At 41.7% G+C, this 17,603-nt stretch overlaps 1 protein-coding gene across 4 annotated transcripts; it reads right to left on the bottom strand.

Moving 5' to 3' along the window:
* Window positions 1-2,108: 2,108 nt before the first annotated feature.
* On the bottom strand, window positions 2,109-17,316 carry ptger2a (prostaglandin E receptor 2a (subtype EP2)). Of its 4 annotated transcripts, XR_005073311.1 has the most exons (5): window positions 17,010-17,312; window positions 16,269-16,441; window positions 14,115-15,029; window positions 5,005-5,862; window positions 2,109-4,840 (listed from the first exon to the last, which is right to left on the bottom strand). XR_005073311.1 is itself a non-coding variant. In XM_037091229.1 (4 exons), the coding sequence occupies exons 3-4, from the start codon at window positions 14,937-14,939 to the stop codon at window positions 5,548-5,550; spliced, it is 1,140 nt and encodes a 379-aa protein (XP_036947124.1). In that variant the 5' UTR covers window positions 14,940-15,029; window positions 16,273-16,441; window positions 17,010-17,316; the 3' UTR covers window positions 2,109-5,547. The 4 variants fall into 4 exon arrangements, 3 of the variants coding, with proteins under 3 accessions (XP_036947124.1, XP_036947123.1, XP_036947125.1); XM_037091229.1 differs by having other exon boundaries at window positions 2,109-5,862; window positions 16,273-16,441; window positions 17,010-17,316; XM_037091228.1 differs by having other exon boundaries at window positions 2,109-5,862.
* Window positions 17,317-17,603: the final 287 nt, after the last annotated feature.

The raw sequence follows: 17,603 nt of genomic DNA on the forward strand, positions 1-17,603 counted from the left end.
GGGAGGAGAGGAGAGAGGGAAATGTCTCAAGAGGAACGAAAAGAGGGAGACACTCATTTGAAGACCAAATCGCGGGATGTGGGTACAAGACGGAGCGTGAAAATTGAAGCCCTGATGACTGAGTCTGATGACCTCATTTGTTGTCTTCACCTCTCGACCCACAAGAAAATATTACTTGGAAGTCAAATATCCTCCAAACAGTAGCATGATCAACCCACCCACACAATAAATAATCATCACAAAAGTAGGAAGTGATTAGCAAACTCTGAGTAGCAAACTCAGATTTAATAATTATTATTATTATTATTATTTTAAATCATGCATGGAAATGTACACAAAAAATTGTTGCATCGAGATCCATCGATAATCGGTTCAGAATCAAATCGTTGACCTAAGAATTGGAATCAAATCAAATCGTGAGGTGCCAAGAGATTCCCACCCCTAACTGATGTCACAAAAGTGTGGTCATATTCATAATAAAAATGAGAAGGTTGCACAGGAAGTTGATTTTAATGTTACACTGAGTTCAAGTTCAGCAGCTCGCAAAAATACAGAAATACAATAATGCATGATTTCTGTGAGAGCCTGATCTTCAAAATCGAAAAGTCTAAACCGTGTCAGAACAAAAGCTGTGTAGCTCTGGAAGTCAATAGTTGAAACAGGATGCTTTAACAGTGAAAACGTCACAATTGCAAAATCTGGAAGGAAGTTGTGCATGAAATGGGTGGAGGTACAGATGAAAGTGATGTCAGTCACCAGCATGCCTACAGGAGGAACTGAACCTCTCGAGAGGCCACTGTGACCCCACAAATGCACGCTTTTAATTGATGACAATTTATTTCCAAAAGGTCAAAGGTCAACTTTACTGTGACATCTTAATGTTCTGCAAAATCACTTTTCTGGCCGTCATTCAGCGCCACAAATCAGGAACAGAAGGGGAAGCTGGTCGGATTCTGAATTGGTGACCACTGATCTTGGGCGTCCACCATGAAACTGTTGTGATCGCAGAGATCCTCTGTGCTGCTGGGTTTACTGGTTGTGAAGCCAACCAAATCCCTAGAATAAATTTTGGCAATGAACGCAACACAATAACTCATCATTTTTGCTTTAATGACGCTGTAATTGTAATGATCTTATTAGGTTTACACACAAAGGCCACTTGGCAGGGGTTAGTAAAGTTTGTGTATTGGCTTAAAATACCAATTTGGGCTACCACAAACGTGGATGGAGAGGCCTCAACTTTTCGATTTCTTGCTGTCCTCTTAAAAATATCCAGTTGTTTCTCACTTAGAAATGTCGAAATGCAGTCTTGAACTGTGGTTACTGGCCCGGCTGCCCTCTCGCCTGTGACTCGGCCACCGTCCCCTCCACATGCACGTGTGATGTGACACATTTTGTGGCACGCAACGAATGACACGTACAAATGTTAAAGCGTCCGAGGTTTGATTTTGAAAATGAAGGGTGGGTACTGCTGCTTTGAGTGTGATGTTTTCATTTGGCAGGGTTGCGACTGACAACAAATGTGTGGTGTGATGTGGTGTGATTCATAATCTCCCGTCTATCTTATCGCGTGTTAAATATTAATGTAAGGATTACTTTCTGTTTATATTAGACAGTAATCATTATTTCCAATTTCCATGAATAATTTGCCATTCATTCTTGCCTCTTATTGAGGTGCCATGAGGCAGGAAAGAACGACAAAAACGATGAACACATTTATGATCATTAATCTGTGGCTGAAAACAAAATGCAAGCGCTGGATGACTGAGATCACGTGGCCGTTTTTTTCACTTCCTCTGTGCCAGTTTGCCGTCAAAAAGCCCACAGAGGCTGTTGTGGTCAATGCTCACACTCACTACATTGTCCTACTTGGGTGAAACAACAGAAACGTGTTGTGTTCGAATGAAAGAAGAGGAAAAAACATGAACAATGACGTGGAGGGAAAGCCCGAGGCAGACGTACAGATACTGAAACAGGCATGCGTCTAAATGAACGAAGCAGCTATATTCTGCACATCTGGAACCCATCCACACACTGTGCATATGTGTGTGTGTGTGTGTGTGTGTGTGTGTGAACGAAAAGGGTTACAAAACAGGTCGGACAGAATATGTGGCAGATGAGATGTTTATTTACACAAGCCATAAAACACGCGCACATACTTGTGTGCTCAGTGCATTTTCAGAGTCATGTACAGTACTTTATAATTACAGAGTACAAAGACATCCAGGTAGTTAGCATTCTAGTTCGACATCGTCACAATTCAGTGCTGTTGGACACACGCACACACACACACACATAGACACACACAAGCTTGAACAAATTATAGCTACATGGACGCACGCACACACACACACACACACACACACATATAAAAGCAATTCTCACATAACATCCACAGGAAGCAGTAAGTCACTGTCGTAAACACCCAACATTTTGAAGCTTAGCTCAGAATCAACAACAGACCAATAGAGACAATAAAACATCTCACAACACAAAAGCAACATCATCTGTACACACACACACACACACACACACACACACACACACACACACTGTCACTCTCTCACATACACACACACACACACACACCCTTGACACTTTCAAATAAAGGCTCACAGCCTGGAGCGTTAACCTGCCGCTCACACATTTTCTGGCCTCCTTTTAAAATGTCAGCCACTTGAGAACTTGTAACTTACTTCTCACACTTTTCCCCGAACTCAGTTTTTTTTTTTTCTTACACCGGACTCCTGCTGTTACACAACCCCAGTCACTTCTGCGTCAGTGTTTTTCTATTTCTAGAGATTTAATGACTGTAGATCCTGCAAAAATCTGTAGTAGCTTATTTTCTTGCCAAGCGCTTGAGCCCCATGTAAATTTCTTACTTTAAAGGGAAAGAAGCTGAGACAGAGTCTCCCCGCTGTGTTGTGCAATTCAAAACATTAGGAATCTCACCATGTGTAGCTTCAACCAGTATGCAAACAGCCTACTTTTTTCAGGAAACTCATCTGGTTTCAAGTCAGAGAGAAGTGACATCATTGTAATGTAATGATGTGCTATGTTGGTGGGCGGCACATCGCATGACACATGAGCTGTTCAGGCTGCACATTGTCTAATGGAGACTATAGCTCATGTGGACCTGAAAGCAAACCTGCATTTTCGGGGTTTTTACTTTGTTTGAATAAAATGAGGATAATCAGAGAGTGCAATCATGACATTTTCCTTCTGCTTTACAAGTGGCTTTTTTTTTTTTTTTTTTTTTACGTGGGCGTCCTTTGTCCCATAGGAATTGTGATTCTCTGGAAAGACACACTTTGAATAAAAATAACATTTCAAGATGTTCCCTAGTTAAACTATTGCAGTTCCAACGGCAATTTAAGTCGTTAAGATGATGGATAAAAAAATTGGGGCACTCTTTTCATAGTTTCCAAATAACTTTTCCATACCGGAACAAAGTATGAGGCAAGAAAAAATGAAGCAAGATACAGAAGGACAATCTTAAAGGTGAGTAAGAGTAAGAAGATAACTGACTCATGGCACAAAATGAAAGCAAAACATGCTACTTTTAAAGGGTAACAAACATTGATTATTGGGCTATTAATTGATTAAGAGTTTTTGCCAATGTGTGGCACCCTGTTGTGTTTATGCTCTATGCTCACAAGGACACACATGCATGAGCATTCACAATGAGATCCACATTACCACCAGAAGGATTCGGGCTATTCCAATAAGAAACACAGAATGTAAACATGACTTTGTTTGTTGACCGGGAAACGCCACAGGCCACCTCTAACTTCAGCTCCAGCACGTTTTCATTCTGGAACTCAAGTTTATCTTTTAATACTAATAATTCAAAGATTTTACAAAACATGATTTGTAAAGTACTCTCACCAAAGATTACCCTTAGTGTGTTATGTGTCATTGAAGGAGGTAGAAAGCTCCTTTTTGTTTATCACCCTCTCCCGCCCGCTCTCTCTTTGACCGTTTTGACTATCTTGTGTACCAGAAGCTCTCTCAAGGCATGTTGCCCTTTGACCTCTCCAGCAGGAATCTGGTTGGAGTGTGAGAGTGGAGGTTACCAAAGCAGACCAGAGATTAAGACAAGGGGTCAAGAGGTAAAGGTCAGAGGTAACGTAAAGGTAATGTTCTCAAGATGATGACCCACAGTGCTTTAAAGAGAAAAGAGATGCCCCAAATACCTACAAAATATTTGAGGAACCCCAGCAAACTACCGTAATTAACCAGTCCAAATTTACCTGAATGTGCTTCATGTCGGCACTTAAGTTTATCTTGGTTTCTATTTATGTAACCTGATATAGACTCTATGCAGGAAGTTCTTTGACTGTGCTCTGTTCAACTGCATGCAAATAGCAGACAATAAAAACGGATCATACCATGCGACATCGCACTCAAGCAACTACTGTCAGGCCCGATTACAACCATTTGGAAAGCAGCATTTTAAATAGGCGAGGGCACGTACAGCAAAACCTTAAAGGTCACATAGTGTTGAAAGTGAGATTACCATGTTTGTTTGTTTTTTATTTTTTATATTATATAGCCGGTCTTGGTGCTATATGAATGCTTTGAAATGTTAAAATGTCAGTCCTCAGAGAAATGCTCACAGTGCGTATTCAGAAACTGCCTTCGAACGAGCCGTCAGGACTTTAGTAAGGTTGTGATGTCACAACTATCCAGTCGCCGCCTTCAGCCACGCCCCCAGTGCAGCCATGATTGCCGAAACACAGGAGGAGCTGATGCGAAAACACTGTGGGTGGAGCCTGCTCAGGCCTGTGTGAGAGCTGACCAATCAGAACCGACTGGGCTTTTCAGGAATGGGGGGGGGCTTAAAGAGACAGGCACAAATAGGGTGAATAGAGGTACTGCAGTATGAGGAAAATTATAGCATTTTTTGAACAATAAAGCTTGTAAACATTTTGAAGTAGAACCCAAAATTAAAGTATGAACCTGAAGATGACCATAATATTGGACTTTTAAGTCATTAGTTACCTCTTCTTTCACTGTCCGTCCTGAATCGGAGGCTGGTTCCATTTCTCTCCACAGAGTGTCTCCTTGCACAAGCTTTTCCAACCAAAACAATGTAGACAAAAGATCTTGCTTTGCTTGTCAATTCCAGATCATTGCAGAATCAGGATAAAGTCTTTCTTATGCCAGTTCCCTTAATGAGCAGCCTTCTCATTCATTTGTTTAATTGGCATAATATATAACCATCAAATGTTGCTTAACATGGAGCCTTTACACTTGAATATGAAGCTCTAGAGGAGTCAGTATGCATTCGACATGCATTAGCTTAGCTCAAATGCAAATGGTTGGAAACACCCTGTAAATGGCAAGAGGCGGCCACCAGCTGTTAAGAACTGATGTGCTTATCAGTCAAACAGCAGAGTCATTATCTAATAGGAACACCTCCTTAAATAAGAAACTCCACAAGCATGGGAGAGATCTTATGGTCCACAAAACCTCTCCAATGAAGCAGAACACACTATTCAATCCTTTGTCAAATAAATATAAATATCAAATAATCAAATACTGTTATGGTAATAGTGTTTCCGCAGTGGGTAGAGTTTGTGCAGTGTGGAATTGACCGTTGGAGTCCAATGATGGGCAAGCCAGTTCAAGGTTAGCCGGCGAATTCTCTCTGGCAAGCGATGATTTGAACACCGAACCCCTGGTGATTCCCACAGGGGCCCGGTAGACCGAGGACCAGCAAAAGTGCAGCACGCTGGGGGAGAGGATGATAAACACCCAGGGGTCGATGATGGAGTTCACGGAGATGAAGCGGAGGGCGATCAGATCCAATCTGTGAGACTCCTCGTCAATCCAGAGGGAGTTGATATACACTCGGAACTGAGAGATGGACAGGAGAGAAGAGGCGAGGAGGAGAGGGAAGAAGGAGATTGGGTGTTGGATTAGCTGCCTAGTTGCATGATCCCTCTGCTAACATCATCCATGAAACCAGAATCCTAGCCAACATGATGGTTTAACACTAACCCCTCTATAGCAGCACGAACAGATGACAACTGGGACCAGTTTAGGGGAGTGGGACAGCCTGATATGGAGGATAAACAGTGGAAATTGAAAGATCTTATCACTTTAATGCCGTGCTGATGTCCATCATGCACGTTTGGTTTAAAAGTCCCTTAAATGCCAGGGTTGCTGATTGATGTGAATCCCGTTGTTGGGCACACACTGTTGTGTGAATACATGAAAGAGGACGCTGGACATCTCTGTGACCGGTGACCTTTTCCTTTGTTTCTGATCCTGCCAGTTCAGTAAGATAAAACAATAGCCTGAGTTCAAATGTGGCAGCCATCATGAATGTCATCACAGTCCAGGAGAGTATTTAATGTGCAGGTCAAAAACTGTATACCAACAAAAACTGGCAAACAGATAAAGAGAGTTTACTGCACATCCCCTGGTTTTTGCCCAGATATCATGGCAACCGCATCCTGTTTGTAATTATTCTAATTTATGTTTGCCTGAGAAGCGCTTTGAGGTTTGAAACTTTGTGTCAAGACATTTTTTTGGTAGCTTTCACGTTCCAGTGTGGGGATTAACTGTTCATTTCCTTGAATAACAAACCAGAGTCCCCCGTGAGCCATACGACTAGCGCGGCTAAGACACGAAAGCCGTGTTGATTATCTTCCATATTTATGACTTATTTTGTTTTTTTAAATTGAGGCATGGTCGGGAGTGATAGGGGAAAATACACATAACCTGTGCCACATTCAAGGTATTACTGCAAAGCGTTTTATGTTAAATCACAATATTTCCTCTTGGTTACAACAATTATGATAAATTTGCTGCAAGACTAGCGAAAACTGTCCCGAAGCTAACATGTCTGACTGTTTGTAGAGGTAACCGGAGTGAGTGTGTACTTAGCATGTTTGTCCAAATCTGTGTTTGCTCACACTAAGGCATTTATGAATTTTCAACAAAATGCACACCTCCTGCTACTATCCTCCGCCACGCCGAAAGCACTACGGTTGATCCCAGCAAACACGCACACACACACACACACACACACACACACACACACACACACACACACACACACACAGGATGTTTGCGGAGGACAGAGCAATGTCCTAATTCAAGGAGGACACTTGAATAACTCGCGGCTTAATTTTGTTTGCTTTTTCAGAGGCAAACACAGGCAGCCGATAAATAATTGAGACTGTGACCATGTGTATACTTTATGGTTTGAGGAAAAGGCTGAGAGGCAGATGTTGAATTCTATGGCCAAGCCAAATAGAGATTCCCATGCTGATATCCAGCTGAGTTGGTTTACCGACTGAGATGCACAGATTATGAAACAATCCTTGTTGTGAAATGCGGATTGTTGTTTGATTCTTGCCGTCTTGTATCACAGCCAGCACAGGATATTCATACACTACTGGAAATGTCGAGTGCTTCCGCCATAATTTGACTTGATCCAACACTTCTCTCTGTTGGCATTCAGTGACAGACCATTTACATGGTACATGGTTCTATGATACTTTATCATTTTATAATGTTAAACAGAGCTCAAGATGTGATCCCAGCTTTATTTTGCCAAATTTGGTATCTGGGTTTTGCCCTTGCAGACCGGAAAAGTACATCAGAATGTTTTTTTTTCTTGGAACTGACCGTTTTTCTTGTGAAACGATGAATATGTTTAGCCTTCAGCCATTTTCCGATCAATTAACACCAGAAATACAAATCTACATTCCACCTCACTATATTTCACACACACACACTTTGGTGTGACGTGTGTTCTTCTGCAACTGCAGATGCCTGCTCTGTTACAAAGGCTTTGACCTTTATAAAAAGAAACAGCTTTTTAATATACTTGGTTTTATTAGTATTACCATGGCCAAGAATGAGCAGCTGATTTCATTTATTCGTTCCTCCTCTGTGACTGAAATTCGTGAGTGAAATCAGCTACTGTGGCGATAGGCTGACCTGAAAAACAGCAAACTCCCCCGAGCTGATGACCACAAGGTTGGGAACCAGCATATTAATACAATCCATGGAAGCTGTGACTAGTTCACGGGTTTAGAAATGCCTGCTGCTGGTCTCTCTGGGGATGAGACAGGAACAATATCCAGTTAAATGTGATGGGAAAAGTGACCTTAAAACGAATTGTGAAGTCGATCTATTCTCTGAAAACGTATTATTCCCCTCTGTGACATTTCCCGTTCCCGTTCTCTTTCCCTTTCTGCCTTCATCCTTCTGCCCACCCTTTTTTTCTCTCTTGCAGTTTTATCACCGTCTCTCTCCTCAAACTCTTTCCTATTGTTCCATAATAACATTTTTTTTCTTCTGGACTCACTCAGGTTTGACTCCCCTTAAATGCACCAAATTTTCCAACATGCCAATGTTGTGAAAGCATTGTTACGCCAGACTCATTAGGCCAATTTCCTGTTGCTCAGCCACACAACCCAGTGGCTGGATTTTTACCATGAAGACTAATTGCTTATTTTTTTGGCCTTCCCAAGTAACGACACCACTGCAAAGGGCACTTAAGAGTCTCTCTTGAGAGTACATTATCAGCCATTAGTTTGATGGGTGAAAAAGCTGTTAAATACTCACTTTTCAAGAATTTGACTGCAGGGGAATGGTTAGTGTTTCATAGCAATACAGAAAAACAACAACAAAATCTGCATAAAGCTGAAAAATTGTAGTAACTTTGAAATGACTCATAAAAACAAGTGTGGTATTTGTTTTCTCTTGAGGTGTGGAACACCTCCATGCTAATCACGCTAATGTTGTTTTAAAACCACACAGGATCATTACTGTGATTAGTGCCAGGCCTCGCTGTGTGTGTGAGACAGAAACAATGTAGGCGCAGGCTTGTGTGCGCATGTGGAGACAGATTTTTTGGGTTTAACCAGGCTCGGCCGTGAAATCCAACTCACACTGTGAACCCGATGTTTCTTCTGCTCTCCCGGGGCCAACAGGAAGCGCGAAAAAAGTTATAATTCGAAGTGTCTGCAAGGAGTTGATCCTCAGAGAACAAAACGTCACCCCTCTGTGTGGGTTTAGTTTTCAAGAATTGTGTCCTATTTACAAAAATAATTGAAAATGCAAAAACCTAACCTTTGTGTTCGGAATCAACTGCACCTCTCAGATCACATAACTGTATTTAAATATGATCTTTTCAGTCTTTCTTTCCGTTTCTACAGTGTGTGTACCTCTACATCACTGTGTACCAAAAAGCTGGTGGTCGATTTTAGATGCACTGACGAAAAACCACAGGCGCTTTACACAAACACACAAACACGTTAGCACACAGTTTCATACTTGCAGAAGAATGTGATATGATCTGTGTGTGTGTGTCTTTGTCAGATATGCAGACCTCAGACTGTGGCATCACATTACAGGCAGTCTCCCCACCGGTGATTGTATACAGCTCTTCATAAATTATGCATTTGTAGAATTGTTTAGGCTTGAGGAGCTTGGAAAGACCACCAAGCTGGTATAAAACTCATCTTAATCTTACTGAACAATCTCAGCATTAATCTTAATCTTAATAAATCTACCCAGTATCTTGTAAATCTTTATACAGATGAATATTAATAGTTACTGCTGAAACACCAATCAAGCCTCCCATTCTACTACTGCAAATGTGTTTACAACATTAATGGCAGCAGAATTATGACTCGACATTAATTTCCACCTGTGCTGGACATGTGGTTTGCTGTTCTTGGGCAGAGTACAAACCGATGTAGATGAGTGTGAGCTACCTCAGCCTTTCTCTTTGCTTACATGAGCAATACATCTTAAAGGTCAAGCTAAACTTGCACAATAATGGTGATGCTGAATGTGTGAAATCTCACAGCTGGTTAGAAGTGAAAGTGCTCAGTGCTCAGTTTATGTGCCTGACGATCAGAATTTACAAAAGTCAAAACATAAGCAGGTAATCAATCAATAGTAAGAATATTAGGTTCTTATGCCACGTCAAGAGCACTTTTCTCTCAGCAGCAGCTCACATGTTTGTCCCCACCAACATAGCAAATGTCTCAGATTACAGACTTCTCCTCTCTGTCTTTAAACAGGCCACTGAGGTCCTATATAAAGGCCCTGCTGTGGCACCACATCACTGAAAATGTGAAATGGCAATAGATACCGCTTTCGCCTTCATGTATATCACAAAGAAAGAAATAGGAAAGGAAATTTAACTTGAAGGTTCCTTTAAAATGAGAGTCCAAGTCCCTCTCAGGATAGTCACTTAGTGTGTGCTTTGATTGAAATGTGGTGAAACGGTTTTCTTCCTTTTTTCCGCAGGGCAACAAATGGAAATGTCTGCCAATAAGTTAATGTGGCCATTCGGCGGAGATATGGAGGGGAGGCAAACGTGACGGCCTCAGGTAAGTGATTCACTGGCATGCATGACACAGGACTCCCATTACAAAAATAATGTATCATCTCTGGCTGACGTTAATGTTATGATGACCTCTGCCTGCAGTGGTGAGAGGTCTGGTGACCGTCACTGGATATCTGATGCAAAGAAGGTAAGACAGGCTAATAGCAGGAGGTAATGGGCATGAAGACTCTGATAAGCAGCCTAATAAATCAGAGGACCAATGTACTGACTTCTGCAGGCACAAAGACAAGACTGTCTTGTCAAACTGTTTAAGGCTTCATGTTCCTCTGAACAATAACTCATATTAACTCATTTCTGCTTTGTGGTTTAGCTTTTAGCTTAATTAGCCCCGTAGCCAAGCCACTGTAAACTAGTTCCGTTGTCACATGAATCTGCAGTACACTGTTTAAGGCTTTATGTTACTCTGAACAGAAACTCGCAGTCCTGCTATGAGTTTAGCTGTTCGCTGTGTTGCTCGACTCGATCCATTTGCTATTAGCTCTCTTAGCCAAACCGCTGTAAACTTGTTGTATTGTCTCTTATAACTTTTAATGTTCCTCCGAGTCCCGCCGTGTGTTTAGCTGTTTGCTCTATTAGCTCATTTAGCTCATTTAACTCCTTTAGGCAAAACCGCATATGGACATATATGGATATATTTTAGATGTTCAACTTTTTTTTTGGGTCCTGCTAATACCACGGGTTTGTAGAGGAGAAAGAATCTGCTGTAGCCTTCTTTTTTTCTGTCCATCGCTGTTCTCTCCTTTCTGTCTGTCCTTGTTTACCATCACTGCTGTACCCGACTCATCTGTTTTATTCAGCCTGTTGATGAGGAAGTGAAAAGAGCCAACGTGGAAAGCCGATACCGGCGTCCTTTGCCTGCTTACAGTTGAGTGCACCTGGTACATGGTTTACTGGTGTACAGTGGAGGACTACTTAATGAAATCAACCATTGTGTTCAATAGACATAGATAACTGGTAGTTCTCCGTTTAGGCAGCAGTTGTCTGGCAAATCCATTTTTTCATCACAATAGGAGGGAGTAGAAATTAACAAACATCTCAAGCTCATTACATCATCAAGTAGTACTGACCCAGAGCTTCTAAGAAAACGTTATCCCATCATGCCTTTAAGAAATAAGTAGATACTTGTGTCAAAGGATGCTCTGTTTATTGATTTAAATGGCTGCTAAACTGTGACTGACTCTATAAAAGGCTCTATTCAGCGAGGAGACAGAGGTCATCCAATTGCTTCTGTCTTGATGCGGTCTGTGTTTGTGGATGCTGTTAAGTACGCTGCAGAATTTGGCAGAGAAGAAGACTCGAGCCACAGCCGAGATGCCGCAGAGAACAAGATGGCCCATTACTGCTAAAGTAGAGTGCACAAGAAAAAAATATCATATCCTGCTGGGAAAGTAATATTGATTTTTCCATTTGAGATCCAAAGTGACACTTTTGAGAACCGAGGGTGGGTCACAAACAGATTACTCAGGGGTCGTACGGCGTAATGGCTCACAGTTTGGCTAATGAGCCATTTGTGGGTGGAATTTGTGCTTTGGTTTTGTCCATCCACTGAGCCGCTATCAACTTTCTGGCTCGTATATCAAATATAGGAAAATACGCCAACATTACTGTCTTGCCAGCACTGACATCAGCTAATCAGAATCCTGTTTCACTGTTCATCTTTACCTCTACTGGCTCTCATTTGCAACCAGGACGTCTCAAAAAGTTTCTCCTGCAGTTCGTGTGTAATCAGTTTATACATCCCTTGAGTATAATTCATTAATGCGCTGGACAAAATCATTTAGCGGCTGTTCTCCTGCGATGGGGTCGATGTCATTAAATGGGGTTATGCAGTCCATCATTTGAGCCTCTAACAGGCATGGTCAATGATTATTATCCCCCAGTTAGCCATCAGTCACAGCTAGGTTTTTTGTTGTTGCTGCTGCATTTGTTGAGACCAAAAGTATAATTACAATTCATCAGACAGATCCCTTATCCATCTTCTCATCGTGGTCTCTGCCCAAATTGTTTCCTGATGAAATAACTGATTAAGTCCTGGATTCTTCAAAGAACATTTACAATAATCCAGTTTGCCATATGAATGGTGGCGTTTTATTTCAATAATCACCTCTGTTGGATGTTGTTTTTTTGAGCTCTCTTGTCTTGACTAGGTCTAGAAATATTGGTATATTCACTGATGGAAAAATGCCAAACATTTTCTGGTTCCAGCTTCTGAAATGTGAATATTTGTTGCTCTACATATAAGGTAGTTAATTGAATGTTTCTGGGTTTTGGAATGTTGAATGAAAAACACAAGCTTTTTGTATCACCTTAAGGTCTGGGAATGAATAAAGAGCATTTTTCACAATTAGATAAAATGGGATTAATCAGTTGAGACGATCTGATTTATCTTGATGAAGATACCAATTACCGGCAGCTCTTACTAGAAACATTTGACCATTTTGCACATGTTAGTTTAAAGAACACCACTTTTTGACCAAGGTCTACATAAAACAGGTTCTCTCAGACTGAAAACCAAAATTCTAGGCATTTATTATAATTATGAATTATAATAATACATAATTTTGGTTTAAAAGGTGCATATTGTAAGAGTTTTACTTAAACAAAATTCAAAAATTCAGTATGACTATTAACAGAAAGATTCAAAATACCTGTTAAAAATACTGTGAAAGATGTCTAAGATCTCTAGCACAGATATCCACTGAAGTTATCATGCTAACCATGTGGCCCCTCACCACTTCGTACCTCTGGACTCTCAACCTGAATAAGCATTTATTGTCTTGTAGGGAAAAATACAGAGTGTTTGTCAGCTTTTCCTGTCTAGTCTCTCTGTTGACTCCCGAAGTAAAAATGGAGCAGACATTTCAGTAAAATGGGAAAAAATGTAAAATCTGTTTTTTTTACAGTGATTAACATTTCCCTTTAAACCCCCAAAGTCTAAATGACTGAGTAGATTAACCACTACGATGACATTATATCTATATTTAATACCTGTTGCATCAACATAAGCAGCTGAGTCAGACATGCTGTGAATAGCATTGATAGAGTATTTCCTGTCTACAACTTGGCATCAGAAATGCCCATAGTCTATTGTATTATTTGTGAATAGCCTACAAATTGTCACATGGGCAGAGACACGGTTGCACACAGATATGAATCACAACAGAGTGTATTTATTGTATCTGAATTATTCAATTTTCAGTCCTGATTCTGATGCAGGTCTGACACCGAGTCTGAGTACCGAGTGATAAATGTGGATTAAATATGCATTTGATGCATTTAATCAACACTACAGCTGCTACTAGCAATGTTTTTATATCAATGATTCTATTAATTATTCTCAAGATTCATTAAGTGTTTAGCCAATAATTTGTCATCCACACCAACAGAGATGCAGCCAATCCTGTAGCTTCAAATCTGACACGCCTCAGTTTTTTACTAGCTTCCTTTATACTTAAGGTCAAAACTAATCCGTGCTTTTATGCAGAAAATTACCAAGTAGACTTAAACACCAGTCCTAACAGGCCTGGTAAAGTGCAAGGATGCTATCCTTGCACTTTATCATAAACTTAAAGACACTTGTTGCACTCAGTTAGACCTTGCAGAGTGAATTCAACCCAACAAAACTAATCAAATAAGGCTCACTGCTGTCAACAGTCAACGGTCACCTGGTTGTTAATCTTCTTGTGTGTGTTTTTAAAGCATGCATGTGAGTGTTTTGCTGCTATCTTACCACCAGGGGCAGTGTGCAGATGATGAAGATGATGGTCATGAAGACCAGCAGGATGAGATGCTCCACCTCCTCAGCCATGGACATTGACCTGCGCTCGGTGTGGGATCTTGTGGTCGATATCATCGAGCCACCGTTCCTCCTCCGGCGCTGGTACATCTTATAAAGCTGGTACACCACAAACCCGTTGCACGACACAATAACCAGCACCAGCAAGAGCATAACACTGGCGTACAGGTTGGCGTAGACCCGGTGGACCGTTTCTTTCGGGTTCATGTCAATGAAACACCATGTGCCGGGGCAGTATTGTACATATGCACCAAATCCCGCAAAAGGGAGGAGACAGAATAATGTACATAGCAAAAACACCACTGGGATTGTGATATAGGCACATTTCTTGGTGACATGCCGGTTGTAAAAGTAGGGGTACCCAATGGCGAGGCATCTCTCTAGTGCCGTAGTGAAGAGAAGCGACATGGTCGCGAGGCTGAAGAAGGTCATGCTCAAACCAAAGTATTGACACACGCTCTTAGAGTGAGATATCTCTATCAAGGTTTTGTTCTGGTGATACGACAGCTGCACCAACGGGCTGATCAGGCAGGTGCCTGCAAGGTCCGTGACCACCAGCGATGTGATGAGGATGTGAAACAGTGAACGCCGCCGCCCACCCCCCTTCCTTGAGTCTCTGCAGCGCCGGATTTCCAGGATCACCAGGGCGGCCACGTTGCCAATGATGCCTGCAGCAAACATTATGGCACTGATTGTCGGGGTCTTGTCGGGGTCGATCCACTGTTTTTCGTGGCACGTGTCGTTCTCTGGATTCCCCATGGCTGAATACTGGCTGGGTTTAATTCAGGAAAACGTCTCTGGTTCCAAAAGTGTCAAAAATGTGTCCTTAAGAAGTTGTCTGAAGCCATCCTGGTGAAAGAGCGAGAAAGAAAAAAAGCATGTGAGATGTAGAGCTGAAACACTTAGTCGTTTCATCAATAATGCTTTCTTTTCCTGTCCCTCAGTGACAAAGTGTCATCCACTGGGGATATCCTTGTAAATAACTGCATTTTGCAAAGCTGCTCTGTTGTTAGTGTTGATGGATCAGGCGTGTGTGTGAGCTGACCGATCAGAGAGCACTATTCAGGAAAGGGGCCTTTAAGAGACAAGAACTGAAACAGAGTGTTTTCACTGGACAGTATGTGGAAACTTAAATCTATTCTAATAGTAACCTAAGATAAAAATAATATGAACCTGAAAATGAGCATGATTTTATTTATCATTTATGAAAGTAAACTTTGGGTTTGCTCTGACAATTTGAATGTATCACCTTTGGCAAAAATGTAGTGCTAATCTTGATCAACTGAAGAAACATTTTTCAGATTGATCTCTGCTGCCCTTGGGAGATAATAAGAGAAATGTTTGAGCAACACAACCTTTTCTGTTCTGGGTAAAGTTTACTGATGATGTGATGATTATTTTCAGTTATGTGAATCCAAAGTTAACCAAAGTCGCAGCCCTCAGACCATCTGTCTATTGTCAAACTCAAGATCTTGGCTCCTGAGTAGATTAAATTCTGACTGAACTCTAGCATAGGTCACAATTTCAATGCAGTTGAAATTGTTCTGGTGTTTTACAATTACACTAAGTGGCCGCAACATTTGTTTACTCTCTTGTAAGCCCGGGGGGGTCCTGCATCATTTGTGATAGATGTTTACTGGTCTCCTTTGACTTTCACTGACACTGTTTTGACTGAATGTCAACAGTCCTGACTACACACATCACTTTAATTCCAATGTTTGCAAGTCTTTGTCTATCTTCAGTGATCCCCTACATACACAGAAAAGCCACAGCAGCATCTTTCTCACACAAAAAGGGACATTTTGCGTGTATTGAAAAATCCCAGGGCTTGAACTGTGCTTCAGTGTGGCTTTTTGGAGTTGTGAAACCCAAAGTTGTTCCTCTTCTGTCTCACTGGTTATCAGCTGATGGGGTTAACTCTCAGAAGCTGCGATCCAACTTTTCACACTGAATTATCAGCTCAGATTCCCTCCTGGGAATATTCCGCAAATATATGCCAGCATAATATTAAACACATGTTCCACTTGCATGACCTGCATGCGCCTTTGCTTTTTGAGTGGGTGTGTAAAAGCCAGATTACTGACTCACCTACTTGCTCTGTCCAACGTGTCCGCTGTGGTGACGCCTGCTGGAGTACAGGGCTCCAAATGTCACTGGTCGGTCCAAAAAGACACTATTAAGTGTGGGAACGTGAAGTGTTTGCCTCACAAAAACAGCCGAGCGCTCTGACAGATGTGTCCAGGTGCTGGGTCAGCGGGCAGCTGGATGCGTTACACACAGATTAAGGGAGATTATGTGTCAGTTGTGATATGAGCGGGATGATACTGTGTAATCAGACATGTTAGGACACGAGACACGTTCTTTCGTGTGGAATAATACCAGATGACATTTAAGAACTGAGAAATTCAGGTTTTCTTGCTTGTGAGCAAAGACTAGGAGTAAACATCCCAACTTGTCTATTAAAACTGAAAAAAACGTCTGAGGGTCAATTAAATGCACTGAACTGAGTTAGAAATAGTCTGTGTTCAGGCTACTGAACGTGTTGATAAACGAGACAACAGACTACTTACTACTTGTTAAAGTTGTAATTTGCTTGGGAATACATGCTGCGGGCTGTCTACAATGTACGCCGAATGGAAGATTAACTCCAGACATACACGTTAAATTAAGTCTCGCACTGACAGCAGAGGCGTGTTTAGTCAGCAAGCAAATATAATACTTTTCTAAACGGAGATTCGCTGTGAGGTCGCTCCGAATGACAGAAAACAACGCGAGGCAGAGACTGCCTGTCACGTCCGCGTGGACGCATCCACACCACGAACTTCTCACCTGTTTAACAACTTGCTCCGTGTGCCGTGTTTACGTCCGCACTGTGAAGTCCAGACTGAGCCGCAGAAGAAGAAGAAGAGAAATAGATCCCAACGTATCCTTAGTTCCACTTGTAACGCCGCTCCGGTTTGAAGGTGGGGTGTGGAGAGGGCGAGGCGCGCGGCACTGTGATGAGGCGGGCATGAATGGACCCGGGGTACAGGGAACGATTTGGTGACGTCACGCGGAACGGGTACACCCCTCCAGCTGTGCGCATAAGAGGCTGGAGCTGTGTGAAAAGCTGCAAGCCTCACCAAAAAAATACTGGAAAATACTGAAAAATACTACTGGGGGTACCAAACCTGGAGCAATCTGTCATCATGGTATACTAGAAATATCACGGATTATAATTAGTAGTAATATTACAAGTTATTACATATATATTAATTAGTATTTCTTCAGGAAAACGTCAGATAAAAGGACAGAGAGACCCTGTGGCAACAGAAATGACATACTGTGGGATTAATTGCCATGTTAATTTAAAGGGTAACTCCTCTAATTTTCCACACTAAAGTGTGTTTACATGTCTTGGGGAGTACTGCTGCTGCACATGTG

Source organism: Acanthopagrus latus, chromosome 24, assembly GCF_904848185.1.
Source record: "Acanthopagrus latus isolate v.2019 chromosome 24, fAcaLat1.1, whole genome shotgun sequence".
NCBI classification, from domain to species: Eukaryota; Metazoa; Chordata; class Actinopteri; order Spariformes; family Sparidae; genus Acanthopagrus; species Acanthopagrus latus.